Here is an 18,978-nt window from a genome sequence, read left to right as displayed (position 1 = left end):
CTGCGGAAATTCGGAGGAATTTCCCTGCGGAAATTCGGAGGAATTGCCCAGTGGAAATTCGGAGGAATTTCCCAGTGGAAATTCGGAGGAATTTCCCTGCGGAAGTTCGGAGGAATTTCCCTGCGGAAGTTCGGAGGAATTTCCCTGCGGAAATTCGGGAAATTTCCCTTCTGAAATTCGGAGGAATTTCCCTTCGGAAAGTCGAATGAATTTCTTCGAAATTGAAAGAATTTCCTTCGAAATTGAAAGAATTTCCTTCGAAATTGAAAGAATTTCCTTCGAAATTCGAAAGAACTTCCTCGAAATTGAAAGAATTTCCTTCGAAATTGAAAGAATTTCCTTCGAAATTCGAAAGAATTTCCTTCGAAATTCGAAAAATTTCCTTCGAAATTCGAAAGAATTTCCTTCGAAATTCGAAAGAATTTCCCTTCGGAAATTCGGAAGAATTTCTCTTTGGAAATTCGAAAGATTTTCCCTTCAGAAATTCGAATGAATTTCCCTTCGAAAATTCGAATGACTTTCCCTTCGGAAATTCGAATGAATTTTTCTTCGGAAATTTGAATGAATTTCCCTTCGGAAATTCGAATGAATTTCCCTTCGGAAATTCGAATGAATTCCCCTTCGGAAATTCGAATGAATTCCCCTTCGGAAATTCGAATGAATTCCCCTTCGGAAATTCGAATGAATTTCCCTTCGGAAATTCGAATGAATTTCCCTTCGGAAATTCAAATGAATTTCCCTTCGGAAATTTGAATGAATTTCCCTTCGGAGATTCGAATGAATTTTTTCGGAAAATTCGAATTCGGAAACTCGAATGAATTTCCCTTCGGAAAATCGAATGATTTTCCCTTCGGAAAATCGAATGAATTTCCGGAAACTCAAATGATTTTCCTTCGAAATTGAAATTGAAATTGAATTTCTTCGAAATTGAAAGATTCGAAATTGATTTCCTCGAAATTGAAACCTTCGAAATTCGAAAGAATTTCTTCTCTGAATTCGAAAATTGAATTCTTTCGAAATTCGGAAATTGAAAGATTTCCTTCGAAATCTCGAAATTGAAAGACTTCGAAATTGAAAATTTCCTTCGAAATTGAAGAATTTCCTTCGAAACTGAAACGAACTGAACTCCTTCGGAACTGAAAGAACTTCGAAATTGAAAGAACTCCTTCGAAATTTCCTCTCGGAAATTCGAAGAACTCCTGAATTTCCTGAAATTCGAAATCTGAAAGAACTCCTTCGACGAACTCTGAATTTCCTTCGGAAATTGAAAGAATTTCCTTCAATTGAAAGAATTTCCTTCGAAATTCGAAATTCTCCGAAAGAACTCTTCGAAAGAATTTCCTTCGGAAATTGAACCTTCGAAATTGAAAGATTTCCTCTCGAAATTGAAAGAATTTCCTCGAAATGAAAGAATCCTTCTGAACTGAAACTCCTTCGAAATTGAAAGACTCGAAATTCGAAATTCCGAAAGAATTTCCTTCGAACTGAATTCCTTCGAAATTGAATGATTCGAAATTGAAGAATTTCCTTCGAAATTGAAGAATTTCCTGAAATTGAAAGAATTTCCTGAAGGAATTTTTTCGAACTCCGAAGGAAATTTCTTCGAATTCGAAGGAAATTCTTCGAATTTCCGAAGGAAATTTTCGAGTTTCCAAAGGAAATTCTTTGGAATTTCCAAAGGAAATTCTTCGAATTTCCAAAGGAAATTCTTCCGAATTGAAGGAAATTCATTCGAATTTCCGAAGGAAATTCTTCGAATTTCCGAAGGAAATTCTTTCGAATTCCGAAGGAAAATTCTTCGAATTCCGAAGGAAAATTTTTCGAATTCCGAAGGAAATTGTTTCGAATTTCCGAACGGAAATTGTTCCGAATTCCGAAGGGAATTGTTTCGAATTCCGAAGGGAATTGTTTCGAATTCCGAAGGGAATTGTTTCGAATTCCGAAGGGAATTGTTTCGAATTCCGAAGGGAAATTGTTTCGAATTTCCGAAGAGAAATTGTTTCGAATTTCCGAAGGGAAATTGTTTCGAATTTCCGAACGGAAATTCTTTCGAATTTCCGAAAGAAATTTTTAGAATTTCCGAAGGAAATTCTTTGAATTTTCGAAGGAAATTCTTTCGAATTTCCGAAGGGAAATTCTTCGAATTTCCGGAGGAAATTCTTTCGAATTTCCGAAGGAAATTCTTCGAATTTCCGAAGGAAATTCTTTCGAATTCGAAGGAAATTCTTTCGAATTTCCTAAGGGAAATTCTTTCGACTTCCGAAGGAAATTCTTTCGATTTCCGAAGGAAATGCTTTCGAATTTCAGAAGGAAATTCTTGCGAATTTCCGAAGAAAACTTTTTTTGAATTTCCGAAGGGAAATTCTTCGAATTTCCGAAGGGAAATTCTTTCGAATTTCCGAAGGGAAATTCTTTCGAATTTCCGAAGGGAAATTCTTTCGAATTTCCGAAGGGAAATTCTTTCGAATTTCCGAAGGGAAATTCTTTCGAATTTCCGAAGGGAAATTCTTTCGAATTTCCGAAGGGAAATTCTTTCGAATTTCCGAAGGGAAATTCTTTCGAATTTCCGAAGGGAAATTCTTTCGAATTTCCGAAGGGAAATTCTTTCGAATTTCCGAAGGGAAATTCTTTCGAATTTCCGAAGGGAAATTCTTTCGAATTTCCGAAGGGAAATTCTTTCGAATTTCCGAAGGAAATTCTTCGAATTTCCGAAGGGAAATTCTTTAGAATTTCCGAAGGGAAATTCTTTAGAATTTCCGAAGGGAAATTCTTTCGAATTTCCGAAGGGAAATTCTTTCGAATTTCCGAAGGGAAATTCTTTCGAATTTCCGAAGGGAAATTCTTTCGAATTTCCGAAGGGAAAATCATTTGAAATTCCGAAGGGAAATTCATTCGATTTTCCGAAGGAAAATCATTCGAGTTTCCGAAGGAAATTCATTCGAGTTTCCGAATGGAAATTCATCCGAATTTCCGAATGGAAATTCTTCCGAATTTCCGAAGGGAAATTCATTCGAATTTCCGAAGGGAAATTCATTCGAATTTCCGAAGGGAAATTCTTTCGAATTTCCGAAGGGAAATTCTTTCGAATTTCCGAAGGGAAATTCTTTCGAATTTCCGAAGGGAAATTGTTTCGAATTTCCGAAGGGAAATTGTTTCGAATTTCCGAAGGGAAATTGTTTCGAATTTCCGAAGGGAAATTGTTTCGAATTTCCGAAGGGAAATTGTTTCGAATTTCCGAAGGGAAATTGTTTCGAATTTCCGAAGGGAAATTCTTTCGAATTTCCGAAAGAAAATTCTTTCAAATTTCCGAAGGGAAATTCCGAAGGGAAATTCTTTCGAATTTCCGAAGGGAAATTCTTTCGAATTTCCGAAGGGAAATTCTTTCGAATTTCCGAAGGAAATTCTTCGAATTCGAAGGAAATTCTTTCGAATTTCCTAAGGAAATTCTTTCGATTTCCGAAGGAAATTCTTTCGATTTCCGGAGGGAAATTCTTTCGAATTTCCAAAAGGAAATTCTTCCGGATTTCCGAAGGGAAATTTTTTCGAATTTTCGAAGGGAAATTCTTTTGAATTTCCGAAGAGAAATTCTTTCGAATTTCCGAAGGAAATTCTTCGAATTTACGAAGGAAATTCTTCGAATTTCCGAAGGAAATTCTTTCGAATTTGAAGGAAATTCTTTCGAATTTCCGAAGGAAATTCTTTCTGAATTTCCGAAGGAAATTCTTTCGAATTTCCGAAGGGAAATTATTTCGAATTTTCGAAGGGAAATTTTTTCGAATTTCCGAAGGGAAACTCTTTCGAAATTTCGAAGGGAAACTCTTTCGAAATTTCCGAAGGGAAATTCTTCGAATTGAAGGGAAATTCTTTCGATTTCCGAAGGAAATTCTTTCGAATTTCCGAAGGAAATTCTTTAGAATTTCCGAAGGGAAATTCTTTCGAATTTCCGAAGGGGAATTCTTTCGAATTTCCGAAGGGAAATTCTTTCGAATTTCCGAAGGGAAATTCTTTCGAATTTCCGAAGGGAAATTCTTTCGAATTTCCGAAGGGAAAATCATTTGAGTTTCCGAAGGGAAATTCATTCGATTTTCCGAAGGGAAAATCATTCGAGTTTCCGAAGGGAAATTCATTCGAGTTTCCGAAGGGAAATTCATTCGAATTTCCGAAGGGAAATTCATTCGAATTTCCGAAGGGAAATTCATTCGAATTTTTGAAGGGAAATTCATTCGAATTTCCTGAGGGAAATTCATTCGAATTTCCTGAGGGAAATTCATTCGAATTTCCGAAGGGAAATTCTTTCGAATTTCCGAAGGGAAATTCTCTCGAATTTCCGAAGGGAAATTCTCTCGAATTTCCGAAGGGAAATTCTCTCGAATTTCCGAAGGGAAATTCTCTCGAATTTCCGAAGGGAAATTCTTTCGAAATTCCGAAGGAAATTCTTCGAACTCCGAAGGAATTCTTTCGAATTTCCGAAGGAAATTCCTTCGAATTTCCGAAGGAATTTTTTCGAACTCGAAGGAATTCTTCGAACTCCGAAGGAAATTTTCGAACTCCGAAGGAATTTTCGACGAATTTCGAACTCCGAAGGAAATTCTTCGAATTTTCCGAAGGAAATTCTTCGAACTCCGAAGGAAATTCTTTCGAATTCCGAAGGAAATTCTTCAATTCCGAAGGAAATTCTTTCGAACTCCGAAGGAAATGTTTCGAATTTCCGAAGGAATTGTTCGAATTCCGAAGGAATTTTCGAATTCCGAAGGAATTCATTCGAATTCCAAGGAAATTCTTCCAAATTTCAAAGGAAATTCTTCCGATTTCCGAAGGAAAATTCTTCGAATCCCTTTGAAATTGAAGGAATTTCCTTCGGAAATTGAAGGAATTTCCTTCGAAGTTCGAAGGAATTTCCCTTCGAAATTGAAGGAATTTCCTTCGAAATTCGAAAGAATTTCCTTCGAAATTGAAGGAATTTCCTTCGAAATTGAAGGAATTTCCTTCGAAATTCGAAGGAATTTCCTTCGAAATTGAAGGAATTTCCTTCGAAATTGAAGGAATTTCCTTCGAAATTAGAAGGAATTTCCTTCGAAATTAGAAGGAATTTCCTTCGAAATTGAAAGAATTTCCTTCGAAATTGAAGGAATTTCCTTCGAAATTGAAGGAATTCCTTCGAAATTCGAAGGAATTTCCTTCGAAATTGAAAGGAATTTCCTTCGAAATTCGAAGGAATTTCCCTTCGCAAATTCGAAGGAATTTCCATTCGGAAATTCGAAAGAATTTTCCTTCGGAAATTCGAAAGAATTTTCATTCGGAAATTCGAAAGAATTTTGAAATCGGAAGAATTTCCCTGCGGAAATTCGAAGGAATTTCCTTTCGGGAGTTCGGAAGAATTTCCCTTCGGAAATTCGGAAGAATTTCCCTTCGAAAAAACCTTTCTTCGGAAAATCGAAAAAAAATCCTCTCCAAAATTCGGAAAAATTTCTCTTCGGGAATTTGGAAAAATTTCCCCTCTGAAAAATTATTCACTGAGAATTTAGAATTAGTGGTGAGAAGTGAGAAGTGGGAAATGAAAAATGAGATGCAGGAATAAAAAGTGAGAAGTGAAGAGTAGGACGTCTAACTTCTCATGCTTTACTTTGCTTGAAAAGTGAGAAGTGGTATCGGTCTTCTCACTTTTCATACTTTATGTCTTATTCTCACTCTCGTTTCTCCTCGTTTCTCACTTCTCACGTCTCGTTTCTCACTTCTCATTTCTTACTTTTCAATTTATTTATCATTAATCACTTCACCCTTTTCATTGTGTGAAGTTAGAATAAAAAGTTAGAGAAGAGAGGTGAGAAATTTGGATTGAGAAGTGAGACTTTATATTTCTTTCTTCACTATGGAAGGGAAGCAATCTGGAATACAAATTAGAAATGAGAAGTGAGACGTATAGTTTCTCATCTTTTTTATCTTTGTAAAAAGTGAGCAGTAGAAATAAGAAGTGGGGTTTTCTTCGTTCACTAATAACTTCTCATTCTAAATTCCAATTTTTCGCTTCTCATTTTCATCTCTAATTGCGAGAAGTTAAATGTCAGTTGTAAGATAGGATTTGTCACACTTCTCTCTTTTTTCACCTGTTACTTCTAACTGCTCAGTCTTACTTCTCACTGTGAGAAGTAAAATGCTATTTGTCATATAATTTGTTCGTTCCAAATACTTTTAAGGATATTTACGGCCATATGACACGCTCGGTCAAATGACAGGCTCGGCAAAATGACCCTTCCTGCCAAACAGCTTGTTCGGACTTTGGAGAAAAGACTTGTTTGGCAAAACAAATTTTTCGACCGAACGCCATTTTCAACCGAACATAATTTATTGTCTGTCTTCGCTTTCGGTCAAATGAGATTTTCGTCTAATTTACTTCTGGCCAATTGGGGTTTGGACTGATAAAATCGAATATTTCATAACGGCTCAAAAAAATTTCAAAGGAGTTGACACTTTAGGGCACAGTCATTTTGAAACCATAGCAAAAGTAAGTTTTTCAAATCGTATCATGTTTGTTTTTAAGAATTAGGAACAAAAAAGTGAAATCTCATCCGAGCTCTTAAAAACGCTTCCATTCACTTTCCATAGTCCAACACCCGGCACCACCGAATTTCACACGGTTGGGTGATTTACGTGCAACGAAGCGATAAAGCTTTGCACACAACTGCAGCCCAGTGTGCAATCCAGATGAAACTGGTTCACGTGTAATTGTTCGGTGCCATCGAAGAACGGCACATGGCTAACGACTAGTGGCACGTACCGACCGAACAGTTGGGACTCCTACCACATGGTTTGCTGCAACTCGGAATAATTGAAGGAATTTTCTTGATTTTTCAACAAATTTTACTGCAGCCTGTCAAGTATTTTTGGGCCAACAGCAAAGTAATTTCTAATTTTATGCGTCTTGCGGGAGACCCGACTGTATGTAAACACTACTAAAAAGCGCAAGTTCACGGCTCTTGCGAATTCGAAGATAAATTGTTGTGAGCTACCAGCGTTTCCATAGGCAAGACTCGTGTTTACGTCTGCATTACTTCGCACGCCGTTTTCGACAAAACGGCCAAGGACATTGGGCGACCTCTTCTTGCGGTTTTGCAGACAAAACTGTATTGATTTGTGATTAAAATGTAGCCGCCCTGAAGGCATAGGCCGCTCTGCACAATATGTTTCAGCGAGCTGTTAATTTGCGGCCTGCCAGGACGGTGAGAAATATTGCCACGCGACAAAAGCATCATCATCAGTTGCTTAACGACTTTGAATCGCTGACTGATGGACTGCATTATGACGAATGAAGTTGACGTGATTCCTCAATTCAGATTGAAAATGGTTTACGTCATTTGATGGCATTGATTGAAACTGACGACTTTTGCGCTGCATTTAAATTCGAAGCATTTTTTTAATTACAAACCAAGGTTCAGGTAAGACATCTAAAACTTAGATTGACGCTGAGTTTTTTCAAAGGTTTTCTGATACAGCTTTCCTTAAAATATGCTTCCAACTCTAGTACGCATGTGCTTGCGCTTTTCAAATAATTAAACTTTATTAACCATGATTACTTTTTTTTATCAAGAAAATGCATTTCGCTTCAAATCATTCGTTACTGTATTGAGTGTCTTTTTTTTCATTTTCAGTGAACAGTTTTCAATTTTTGAATACTCATCCCACGCTACGCACAAATTAAAAAAGGCATTACGCTTAATCGCTAGCATTTTACTTCCTAACTCCTCATTTTCCACATCTTCTTCTCTTCTTCTTCTTCTCTGTATCTCTTTCTCTCTGTCTCGCTCTCGTGAATGCCCAACACGCATCCTTTCTCTCGGCCACTGTTGTCACCGCGAACACCGCCACCAACGCCACGACGGCTCGCAACGAACTGAACGCAGAACCACCGAAACGTACTGCCCGGATGCGATCGGCCACGTCCTGGCAACGCACATTGGCAAACGGACCCGCATTCTGGATGGGTCCTTTACCTATGTCGAGCTGATGAAGCACTACAGCTCTTCGCTCGATCTCGACCCCGAGTGGCACAAGGAGAATCTGTTAGTATAATCGGCCCGTTTGTTTTTCCTGATCGTTAATTTGGAGTAGTTGTCATCGTGTTTTGGTTGAAGTTGTCCTTTGGGGTGCAGGTGGCGTCATTGCGAAAACTTATATGTCCCAGTTGTCAATTCGTCCCGTTTGTTATAGATTTATTCATGTTTTATAGTCTCACTTGCGATACACTGTAGCAATTCCTTCAATGCAGTACACAGTCAATATTGCTTTGCTTAACTTAGTTAATACTGGAAACAGCCAAAAGAGTTCAGAAGCGATTCCTACTTATCAGCTTAAAAAAGATGAAATTTGTTTGACGTTTGTCGAATAAGAGTGAACAGATTATATATAAAAATGTTTTGAAATTCGATATTCTAAACGACCCAAATGAATCAATGTATAAAAGCTGTTCGCTATGTTTGAATAATATTATGAATGAATAAAAAAACGTGTTTCCAAGTTGTTTCAGTCTTCAAGAGTTCGATAGACAATTATACATAACTGATATATAAATTTGTGAAATGGACTAAAAATGGTAACCTACTTTTGTATTTCATTTATTGTACATTAATTTCTAAAGGTACTTGACACAAGTGCTCGCTTTCAGTAGCAACAAAAGACTTTTCCATACAATACTTAAACTCTTGACACTAGAAACCGTCACAAGTGAGTTGGCCTCCAATCATTAAGAGGGCAGACGGTGGCACTCGTCTTGAAAAACATCCCTCACAAAGCTCGTTTTCCAACAGTGGAAACATCATTCAATCCAAACTGATGGATTTCTCAGCAAGCATTCAAAATCCCACAAAGCGTATTCACCCACTCCGTTGCATCGTTTGTTTGTTCGGATTTCTTGAAAAGAATCTGAAATGGTTGCAGCTGGAACCCCTCATCCTGTGCACAGCCGTAACGCTCAGTGACTCAGTGCACTTACAGTAGCATGCTTTCATCAACTCAAGTGGGAGGCAAGTCACCAACCGAGCCAGGTGACACTTCAATTTAATTATCATCTCCAAGTCGTGCTGAACAATGGTTGTCGGTGTAGCAAAAGTGGTGGTGGGCGGTCGGACAGGGCGGAGGATCACATTTCAAGGTCGTACCCGTACTCCCGAACTTGCTACCCGCCACCACCGATCGTATCCTTCGCCACATCGGCCTTGGCAATTTCCTGAGCACCGACCGAAGGCAAAGATGCACACAAAACGATATGAAAATCAGCTTTCTACCGCTGTTTGTGGGGGGGAAGGTTGGCCAATCGGAAGCCAAACCCCTTCGTATTCGTGTAGGAACTTGCTTCTGACGAGCACCTCTGCAATTAGATGGACTTTATGGTGGTTTCTTGTGATGCGCAGAAACTGTGCTCCATGCGGAAAAGAGGCCAAAATAAACAATCATTTCCATAGGCGATAGTGATTTTGATTTTGAAAATTGAAACGGTGATATTTCTCTCAATTGATATAACCTGCACTAAGAATAATTTGTTTTTTTCCGTACCACCGTTTCAAAATTTTGAAAATAATCATAGATATGAATCACGTTTCGCATATTTGTTTAAGCAAATTAATGGATTTGACTGATAGATCAACGGTCTTGACCTATTTTATATCTTTTATTCCATTGTGAGAAAATTTGCTTTTCTTTACTCCAGCCAACAAAGAACGGTTGTCGAATAAAGTCAAGGTTGGCAACCATTAGCAGAGAAGTTTAATTTAATGAGTGAAAAACCACAAGCTGGGTATAGATACTGATGGAAGGCACTTATTACCATGTTCCCGGTGTACTGTTCCTGTTGGCGAATACATTTGCATACAGAATGGAAAGGTTACATACCACCCTGTTCATTATGATGATATGAACTTTTCTGAAGCAAAGGTTTGCTTTTTTATTGTACTGATTTGAACCTTCGATAAAATGTAACCATGCACTGTTATCGTTATACAGTACCTACATTATTTCTTATCACTACTTTCTTTAAAAATCTGTCGTTTGTCTACTATCCGGTGGTTAGTGTGGTGAATTGCGCCATAGCTGGAAATTGACTTTATCAATATTAGAATGAAGACGCTGTTACTGTTGCAGATCCTAAGGCATGGGCTTCCGGAAGCCCTGAATATCATAACCCGAAAATCAATTCTTCTTGGATGCGCTTGCGAAACAAGCGACAAAAGAGAACCAACGACAAAGCTTTGTTTTTGTCGGAGATAATAATGACAAAGATCCGAAATTTTTTGTCAGGAACAAAAAAGAAGACAATTTTGTTGCAAACTTTTCATTCCGTTATTTTGCATTTATCTCTACAGCAAATTTTGGTTTTATGCTATCGAAGCTTTTGCTTTTCTGGAAATGATTGAGAATCCAACTGTAATAACAAAAATAGTCTTGTATTTTCGGAAATATCAAAGCCTTCAAGGCAAATGATTCTTGCCATATTGTGTTCAGGTTCTGATAAAGATCTGTTGACGACAAAGGGTAGGGTTTCTTACCCCATTCCCGGCCTAACATGCGTACGACTGCATTATTCACTTGATATTTATGACAGGAAGCAATTTTTCCTGAATTTTGTGGGCTGTATAATACTGTATTGGGGTTCACTTCTGTTTAAAAAATAGCTATTCGTGCTAAATATCGTTCAAAAAAGCTTTTATTTGATTTAAATTAACGAGGTGCAGCACTCATTTCAGTCATAGCGATTGCCATTCCGGCACACATAAAACCAGTCGGGACGGTAGAAAATGCGACGTAAACAAAAATATGCACGTTCCACGACAACAAGATGCCAGATGGTATTATTCATAATCATTTTTATTTTGTTGAAAAGATATCTCGCTTAACTTTTCAAAAGGACCTAAGTAGAGGTGTGCGCGCCGGTCCAAAAATCGTCGGCGGCGGCATTTATCAGAATTTTGGCCGGTGGCGGCGGCGTTTTCGGCGCCACGCCGAAAGCCATTTTAGCCGGCGGCGTGGCAATTTTTAATAACATTTATTTTTTTCCATTTTTTCTCCTTTTTTTCAAGACTTTAACGGAAGAATCTTTAAAATTTCACGGGAAAAGTCTGAGGTACTTCCCCACAAAATTTACAAAGTTTTTCCAAAATTATTTTCATGAGTCAAGTACGAGACACTGAAGACGACCACACAGTTGTGGTTGTACGTATCTGCAAAGTTATCGAAATAATTGGTGGAATTAAATGGAGTTACTTAACTCGTCTTAGACGATCCAAAAATTTCATTTGGCCAAAGTGACAATCGGCCGAAAAAAATCGTTGTCTCTAACAGGTTGTTGGTCGAAATTTTCGTTTGGCCGAATGAGTCAAACAGGCCGAAAATGCCGTTTGGTCGTAATGGCCGTTTCACACGACTCAATGGCCTTTCAGCTAGACGGCCATTTCGGCCAAATGACCTTTTCTACTAAACCAGGTCAGATGACCTATTTGGCCAAACGACTTTTCCGATCGTATATCCATTTCGTTAAATGACATTTTCGGCCAGATGAATCTAATGATTTATTGTACCGAACACCTTTCGGCCAAATGGACCTTACTGTCGTTCGATCGAAAAACCATTTGTTCGGATGTCGCTTGGCCGAATAACACTGTAGGCCATTTGGCGGAATTATGTAAACGTTTGTCCGAAACGGTTGTTGGGTCGAAAGTGGTTTGACCGAAAATGTAATTTGGCCAACAAAGTTGTTTAACCTAGCAACCCTGTAGATTGAAACTGCCGTTTGGTCGAAATAATCGTTCGGCCGAAAATGTCGTTTTGCCGAATAGATCATTTAGTCGAAATGACCTTTCTGCAAAACACTCCGACAGTTTAGGCAAGATGTCCGTTCCGGCCAAATGACCCTTTCTATCAAACGACCATTTCGGCCAATTGAGCTATTTGACCAACGAATTTTTCCAGCCAAAGGAACTGTTTGGCCGAACGACTTTTTCGCCAGTATGTACCTTTCTACCAAACGACATTTTCAGCGAAACAACTTTAGGCTAGATGGCCTTGGACTGAATGGTTTGTTCGATCAAATACTATATTTGGCCAAACAATATTTGGCTTTCGGCCAAATGTCGACCATGCAAAAGTTCTATTTCAACGAGAAATGCTTTGGATTTCAACGGAAATCCTAAAACAAGGATAAAAAAGTTTTAAATAGTAATCCTTCAGAATTTGCACTCGAAGTTCTTCTTAGTTTTTTCCAAGGAAATCATATTTTCACGAAAATTTCACTGGAGTTGAGATATTGATCGGAAAATTCTGCGGACTTCTTCGAATTTCAATCGGCGTGAAAAATCATAGTTCAGTGGCGTGAAAAATGTTAAATGGCGGCGCGCCGATGCAAAATTGTCGGCGGCGGCGGCGTGCCAAAAACTGTCGGCGGCGGCGGCGTGGCGCGGCGGCGCACACCTCTAGACCTAAGTAACAATTTTTTCATGAATTAGTTTGAATAGCGCAATCAACAGAACAGCATGAAAGCTTTTGATTGCAGTACTCAAATTAATTCATGAAAAAATGTTACTTAGGTCCTTTTGAAAAGTTAGGCGAGATATATTCACTCATCCAAATTTCTTCCAAATACTTAAAAACTATATTTTTTTCACCTTTTGAAATCGCGAGAATGATAAATAACATGATAGCGTCTACGTATTAGACAGTTTTCCTATTAACGATGAAGCACGGTGCGGCTAGAAGTTTATGGGCCGAGGTGATTTTTTGTTCGGTTTGAGAATACATACACACTCAGTTTTTATTTCTGCAGCTCGGCAAAAATCCGCACAGCCGTGCGCCAGCAAAATAAACAACTGATATTCCGGCAAAAATAGCGTTTGTTAGCTGATTTTCGGCAAATTATTTGCTGATTGTCAGCAATTTTGACAGAAATCTCGGCAAAAAACATGTTTGCTGGGGCACGGCTGTGCGATTCTCGGTAAAAGTTCAACATTTTGCTGAGATCCCGGTAAAAAAAATTAAGTGTGTACATTTTTAAATTTATTTTAATATATTTAAATAAGTTCTAGTGAAACGAACAAATAGGAAGAATGGAAGTGCGTGTGTTTAGAATAATTGTGTGGTAAATAACAGCTTCAAGCAATGGTTGTATCGAGCACTGTGACGATTTTCAGGTAGGTGTTTATTTGATGATAGGGACACGGCAGGTATTTCCGTCCATCGTCGTAGGGGCTAAAACCAACGAAAGCAACGTATATTTGCTAGAACTCCACTATAGCAGAACGTTTCTCCTGAGCTTACGATTTGGTACGTATGAGTTTTACAAAAAAGCGTCTCTTTTATTGGTTTTCGAGACTATGACGAACAGACGAAAATACCTGCCGTGTCCCTACCGTTTTGTAAAAGTGGAAAGAATCACTCCGGCTCAGTGGTGTGGCAACGGAGAGCAAGATTTTGAAAGATTTTTTTATTTTCTACAATTAGATCAATTCAAGACAAAATTTTCAAAACGACTTATCTGCTTTTGTAAACAAAGATTCAAACGACGATTTGACGAATCTGATAGCTCTCCCACGCAAACCAACACCACCAATAGGTAGGTGGAGGTTTCCGCTACCTGTTGATGGTTTTGGTTTGCGTGGGAGAGCTATCAGATTCGTCAAATTGTCGTTTGAATCTTTGTTTACAAAAGCAGATAAGTCGTTTTGAAAATTTTGTCTTGAATTAGGAGTAAAACAAGTGGTTGAAAAATATTGAGTATTGTGAAAAATAAATGGGAGACTTTTTAAAAATTATCAATCACAAACATACGCCTTCCGAACAGTATAAATCATCAGTTTTCTGTGCAGTGAGCCAAGAACCGGGTCCATAGGCCCAAGTAGTGATTTACCCTATATTGTTAGGCGTTGCTCGAATATTGATTTCCTGATAAAGCCAAAATGTTACTGGGGATTGATATCCGCCATGTGTTATGAATCATAACACATGGCGGATATCAATCCCCAGTAACATTTTGGCTTTATAATGGTTTAGTAATAGTATTGTAGAGCGAAATATGGTTTTCAAGGCCGTTATAAATCCACTTGAGAATTCTAACTTCAAAATGAATTTTATACGCGGGCCTGCCGCTGTGCACCGGTGCATTTTGTAAGAGACTGGAAACTGGAAAGAACTTTCATAGAAAATTCTAACCTAAGAAATTCGAATGTAAAAATCGGTAGAACTTCTCTCCAAAATTCAGCAAAACAAACCTTCTGAATTATGAAGAATTTCCGTCAGCAGTTTTGGAAGAATTTTCCATAGAAATTCGGAAATAAGTTCAATAAAAACTCGTAAGCAGTTTGCTTGAAAAGTCGCCAGAATTCCGCTTTGAAATAGTAGGATTCATCTTCAAATTCTATAGAGTTTCACTTGAAAATTAGAAAATATTGCTCATGGAAATATGGTAAAGGGTGTACGGGATCGAATTGCATCACTTTCAAAGGTCGATAACATTTCGCAATTTTGTGTAAGACGGCATCAGCATGTGTAATTGTGTAATTTACACTGCGTCAGTTTCATTGTAGTTGTTTGGAAATTACAGTCGAAGGAACAGATCGTGTGCGAGATAATCGGCTCGGAAGCCTCCTTTCAAGAGGCTCGGAAGCCTCCTTTCAAGAGGCTCGGAAGCCTCCTTTCAAGAGGCTCGGAAGCCTCCTTTCAAGAGGCTCGGAAGCCTCCTTCCAAGAGGCTCGGAAGCCTCCTTCCAAGAGGCTCGGAAGCCTCCTTCCAAGAGGCCCGGAAGCCTCCTTCCAAGAGGCTCGGAAGCCTTCTTTCAAGAGGCTCGGAAGCCTTCTTTCAAGAGGCCCGGAAGCCTCCTTTCAAGAGGCCCGGAAGCCTCCTTTCAAGAGGCCCGGAAGCCTCCTTTCAAGAGGCTCGGAAGCCTCCTTTCAAGAGGCTCGGAAGCCTCCTTTCAAGAGGCTCGGAAGCCTCCTTTCAAGAGGCTCGGAAGCCTCCTTCCAAGAGGCCCGGAAGCCTCCTTTCAAGAGGCTCGGAAGCCTCCTTTCAAGAGGCCCGGAAGCCTCCTTTCAAGAGGCCCGGAAGCCTCCTTTCAAGAGGCCCGGAAGCCGCCTCCAAGAGGCTCAAGCCTCCTTTCAAGAGGCCCGGAAGCCTCCTTCAAGAGGCCCGGAAGCCTCCTTTCAAGAGGCCTGGAAGCCTCCTTCCAAGAGGCCCCAGCCTCCTTCCAAGAGGCTCAGCCTCCTTTCAAGAGGCCCGGAAGCCTCCTTCAAGAGGCTCAGCCTCCTTTCAAGAGGCTCGGAAGCCTCCTGTCAAGAGGCTCGGAAGCCTCCTGTCAAGAGGCTCGGAAGCCTCCTGTCAAGAGGCCCAGAAGCCTCCTTTCAAGAGGCTCGGAAAGCTCCTTTCAAGAGGCTCGGAGGCCTCCTTTCAAGAGGCTCGAAGGCTCCTTTCAAGCGGCTCGGAAGCCTCCATTCAAGAGGCTCGGAAGCCTCCTTCAAGAGGCTCGGAGCCTCCTTCAAGAGGCCCGGAAGCCTCCTTTCAAGAGGCCTGGAAGCCTCCCTTCAAGAGGCTCAGAGCCTCCTTTCAAGAGGCCTGGAAGCCTCCTTTCAAGAGGCTCAAGCCTCCTTTCAAGAGGCCCGGAAGCCTCCTTTCAAGAGGCCTGGAAGCCTCCTTCAAGAGGCTCAGAGCCTCCTTTCAAGAGCTCGGAAGCCTCCTTTCAAGAGGCCTGGAAGCCTCCTTTCAAGAGGCCTGGAAGCCTCCTTTCAAGAGGCTCAGCCTCCTTCAAGAGGCCCGGAAGCCTCCTTCAAGAGGCTCAGGAAGCCCTCCTTTCAAGAGGCCTGGAAGCCTCCTTTCAAGAGGCCCGGAAGCCTCCTTTCAAGAGGCCTGGAAGCCTCCTTTCAAGAGGCTCGGAAGCCTCCTTTCAAGAGGCTCCAGCCTCCTTTCAAGAGGCTCTGAAGCCTACTTTCAAGAGGCCTGGAAGCCTTCTTTCAAGAGGCTCTGGAAGCCTCCTTTCAAGAGGCCCGGAAGCCTCCTTCAAGAGGCCCGGAAGCCTCCTTTCAAGAGGCCTCGGAAGCCTCCTTTCAAGAGGCCCGGAAGCCTCCTTCAAGAGGCCTGGAAGCCTCCTTCAAGAGGCCCGGAAGCCTCCTTTCAAGAGGCCAGAAGCGTCCTTCAAGAGGCCCGGAAGCCTCCTTTCAAGAGGCCCGGAAGCCTCCTTCAAGAGGCCCGGAAGCCTCCTTTCAAGAGGCCCGGAAGCCTCCTTTCAAGAGGCCTGGAAGCCTCCTTTCAAGAGGCCCGGAAGCCTCCTTCAAGAGGCTCAGCCTCCTTCAAGAGGCTCAAGCCTCCTTCAAGAGGCCTGGAAGCCTCCTTTCAAGAGGCTCGAAGCCTCCTTCAAGAGGCCCGGAAGCCTCCTTTCAAGAGGCCCAAGCTTCCTTTCAAGAGGCTCGGAAGCCTCCTTTCAAGAGGCTCAGGAAGCCTCTTTTCAAGAGACTTGGAAGCCTCCTTTCAAGAGGCTCGGAAGCCTCCTTTCAAGAGGCTCGGAAGCCTCCTTTCAAGAGGCTCGGAAGCCTCCTTCAAGAGGCCCGGAAGCCTCCTTTCAAGAGGCTCGGAAGCCTCCTTCAAGAGGCTCGGAAGCCTCCTTTCAAGAGGCTCGGAAGTCTCCTTTCAAGAGGCTCGGAAGCCTCCTTTCAAGAGGCTCGGAAGCCTCCTTTCAAGAGGTTCGGAAGCCTCCTTTCAAGAGGCTTGGAAGCCTCCTTCCAAGAGGCTCGAAAGCCTCCTTTCAAGAGGCTCGGAAGCCTCCTTTCAAGAGGCTCGGAAGCCTCCTTTCAAGAGGCTCGGAAGCCTCCTTTCAAGAGGCTCGGAAGCCTCCTTTCAAGAGGCTCGGAATTCTTTTTTAAACAAGCTTGGAAGGGGCTCTGGAGCGTTTTTTCAAGTTGCTGAGAAGCCTCCTTTTACAAGGCTCGAAAACCTTCTCTCAAGAAGATCAGAAGTCTCCTTGCGAGAGGCTTAAACATGAAATTCATCAATGTACTTTTAGAGAAATACCTAAAACTGGTTTAGGTTAATTTACGAATGAATTTTCGTAGGAGAGCCAAAAGGGATTTTTGAAAAGAATTCCTGAATGATTTTTTTATAAATCTTCATAAGAGAGACTCCTAGTAACATTTTGGTTTTATGCTAGTTTTATAACACTCTTGTAGAGTAATATAGGCTCTTCAAGAGCGTTGAAAATTATAATCGAAATTATAGCAGTTTGAAAAAAAATAAATCAAACGATGGCGAACTAGTAAAGGTTTAAAAAATGTCTCATGTTTTTTTTAATTCCCATCAAATTGAACATGTATTTGTAGTTAGGTTCATATTAAATTCATATTTGAATACACCTAACCAGCGGATGGATGTTTTAATATAATTCTGCATAAGAACCTTACAGAAACTGTATAATAATTTGGCATATACAATTTCGGAAGATTTTAATACAATATTTGTTTAGAAAGCTTATAGAATTGTATATGCCAAGATTTTATACAATGATTGCCAGATTTGTTTTTTGGGTGTACCCATATGATGCCCTTTTTCGTTTCAAATTTCATTGAAATATAATTAATCAAAATTTTAAACCAACCCTGAGCTAAATAAACAAAATTTGGCATGTAGGTATCGAATAAAAAATAAATCTCAATTCAACCTGGATTAATAAATATTCAAATTAGAAGAACGACAACTTCTACTAAATATTACTTGTTTCAAATCTGAGAAAAACCTTATTTTAATGGAATTGTACTTTGATTTTAGTAGTACTACATATATAACTTCTAATCCAATTTCAATAACAACAGTTTGATTCGGATTAAAATATGGCTTAAGGCGAAATTGATGAAAATCAGATGTGAAAGGAATCAAATTGATTAGAAGTATCAAATGCACTCCAAATAGTATCCAAATTTCACTAAAATAGCATCAGGATAGTCTAATGACCATGTTTTTCTTGTTTGAATAATTACACCCTTGCGAGTTCCTAACTGTTATGATTGTTTCAACAAAGCAGTGCCATTTGAGAATGTTTACTCAAACCGGAAAATCCAAGTCCGGGAGCCACGCGTCTCCGCGTGCCCTGCATTGTTATTCAATTGCAACAATTGCTCCCAACTTCACCGGCCGATGCCGACAGCCAGCAGCGCGCGGTCCCCGTTCGTGTAAGCAAGGGAGATATGTTAATTGGACTACAAGTTTATAAAGCGTCCCATTTAGCGGCATGTTGTTGCGCGTTCGGGAAATAAATCTTGACACAGTGTTGCTTCACCCGATTGCGAAATCAGAGCTCGCTACTATGCAAAATGCCACCCGCCATTGCATTGTCTTACAACTGTTGCGGGACCATTTGTTATATCCCGGAAAATAGTTGTCCTCAGATCCAGTCTTACATAAGCCCGAATAATGTGAACAATTGCTTGCAGGAAATTTATCTCACTCCTTTCCGAAACGAGTTGCGCAATTTGATGATGATGATGATGATGCAGTATTGCGAATAGCCACCCCTTAACTCGTTCCAGCCAACAAATCTAACGATCCACTGATTTCATCGTTTTCACTCAGTAGCTATCTGTCTTCTACATAATAAATTATACACCCATATTTTTGTTTTTCAAAATGATAAGAATACTAAATACCATTTGAATACATTTGAGTCTACCAACAATCAATTCCTTCACAATTATTACAATTCCTTGCTTCCTATGGAAATGTTTTGCTTTGTTATGGTTCATAAATGTTTTAAATCATATTCACATCGAACGGATGAGTCAGCTGGATTGCACAATGAATTTCCATTTCCGCAAAGGCATTCTCTAAAAATAAACACCTCCTCCCTGGTGATAACGCCCATCGCCGTTGCATGACCGATGGAGTGGGCGTGGATTGGTCAGTGTAGTGGGTGGCAGCGCTGCCCGAAACCAAAATGTGGTTGTGGGCTGATAGACGGCCAGTCAAATG

The 18,978-nt window shown here is 40.2% G+C and overlaps 1 protein-coding gene across 6 annotated transcripts in view; it reads left to right on the top strand.

Moving 5' to 3' along the window:
• Window positions 1–18,978, top strand: part of LOC134209714 (protein GDAP2 homolog) — a 292,581-nt gene that overhangs the window by 254,717 nt on the left and 18,886 nt on the right. For 4 of the 6 annotated variants that reach the window (XM_062685727.1, XM_062685726.1, XM_062685729.1 and 1 more), the window contains one exon: window positions 7,899–8,057. The exons of the other annotated variants lie outside the window; for them this stretch is intronic. In XM_062685727.1, coding sequence (XP_062541711.1) covers window positions 7,899–8,057 — 159 coding nt within the window. The remainder of the gene's footprint in view (window positions 1–7,898; window positions 8,058–18,978) is intronic. 6 annotated transcript variants of the gene reach the window in all.

The sequence above is a fragment of the Armigeres subalbatus genome, chromosome 2, assembly GCF_024139115.2.
Source record: "Armigeres subalbatus isolate Guangzhou_Male chromosome 2, GZ_Asu_2, whole genome shotgun sequence".
In the NCBI taxonomy this organism is placed as follows: Eukaryota; Metazoa; Arthropoda; class Insecta; order Diptera; family Culicidae; genus Armigeres; species Armigeres subalbatus.
Note: the sequence above shows the minus strand (reverse complement) of the source record. Positions and strands in the feature narration are given on the sequence as shown.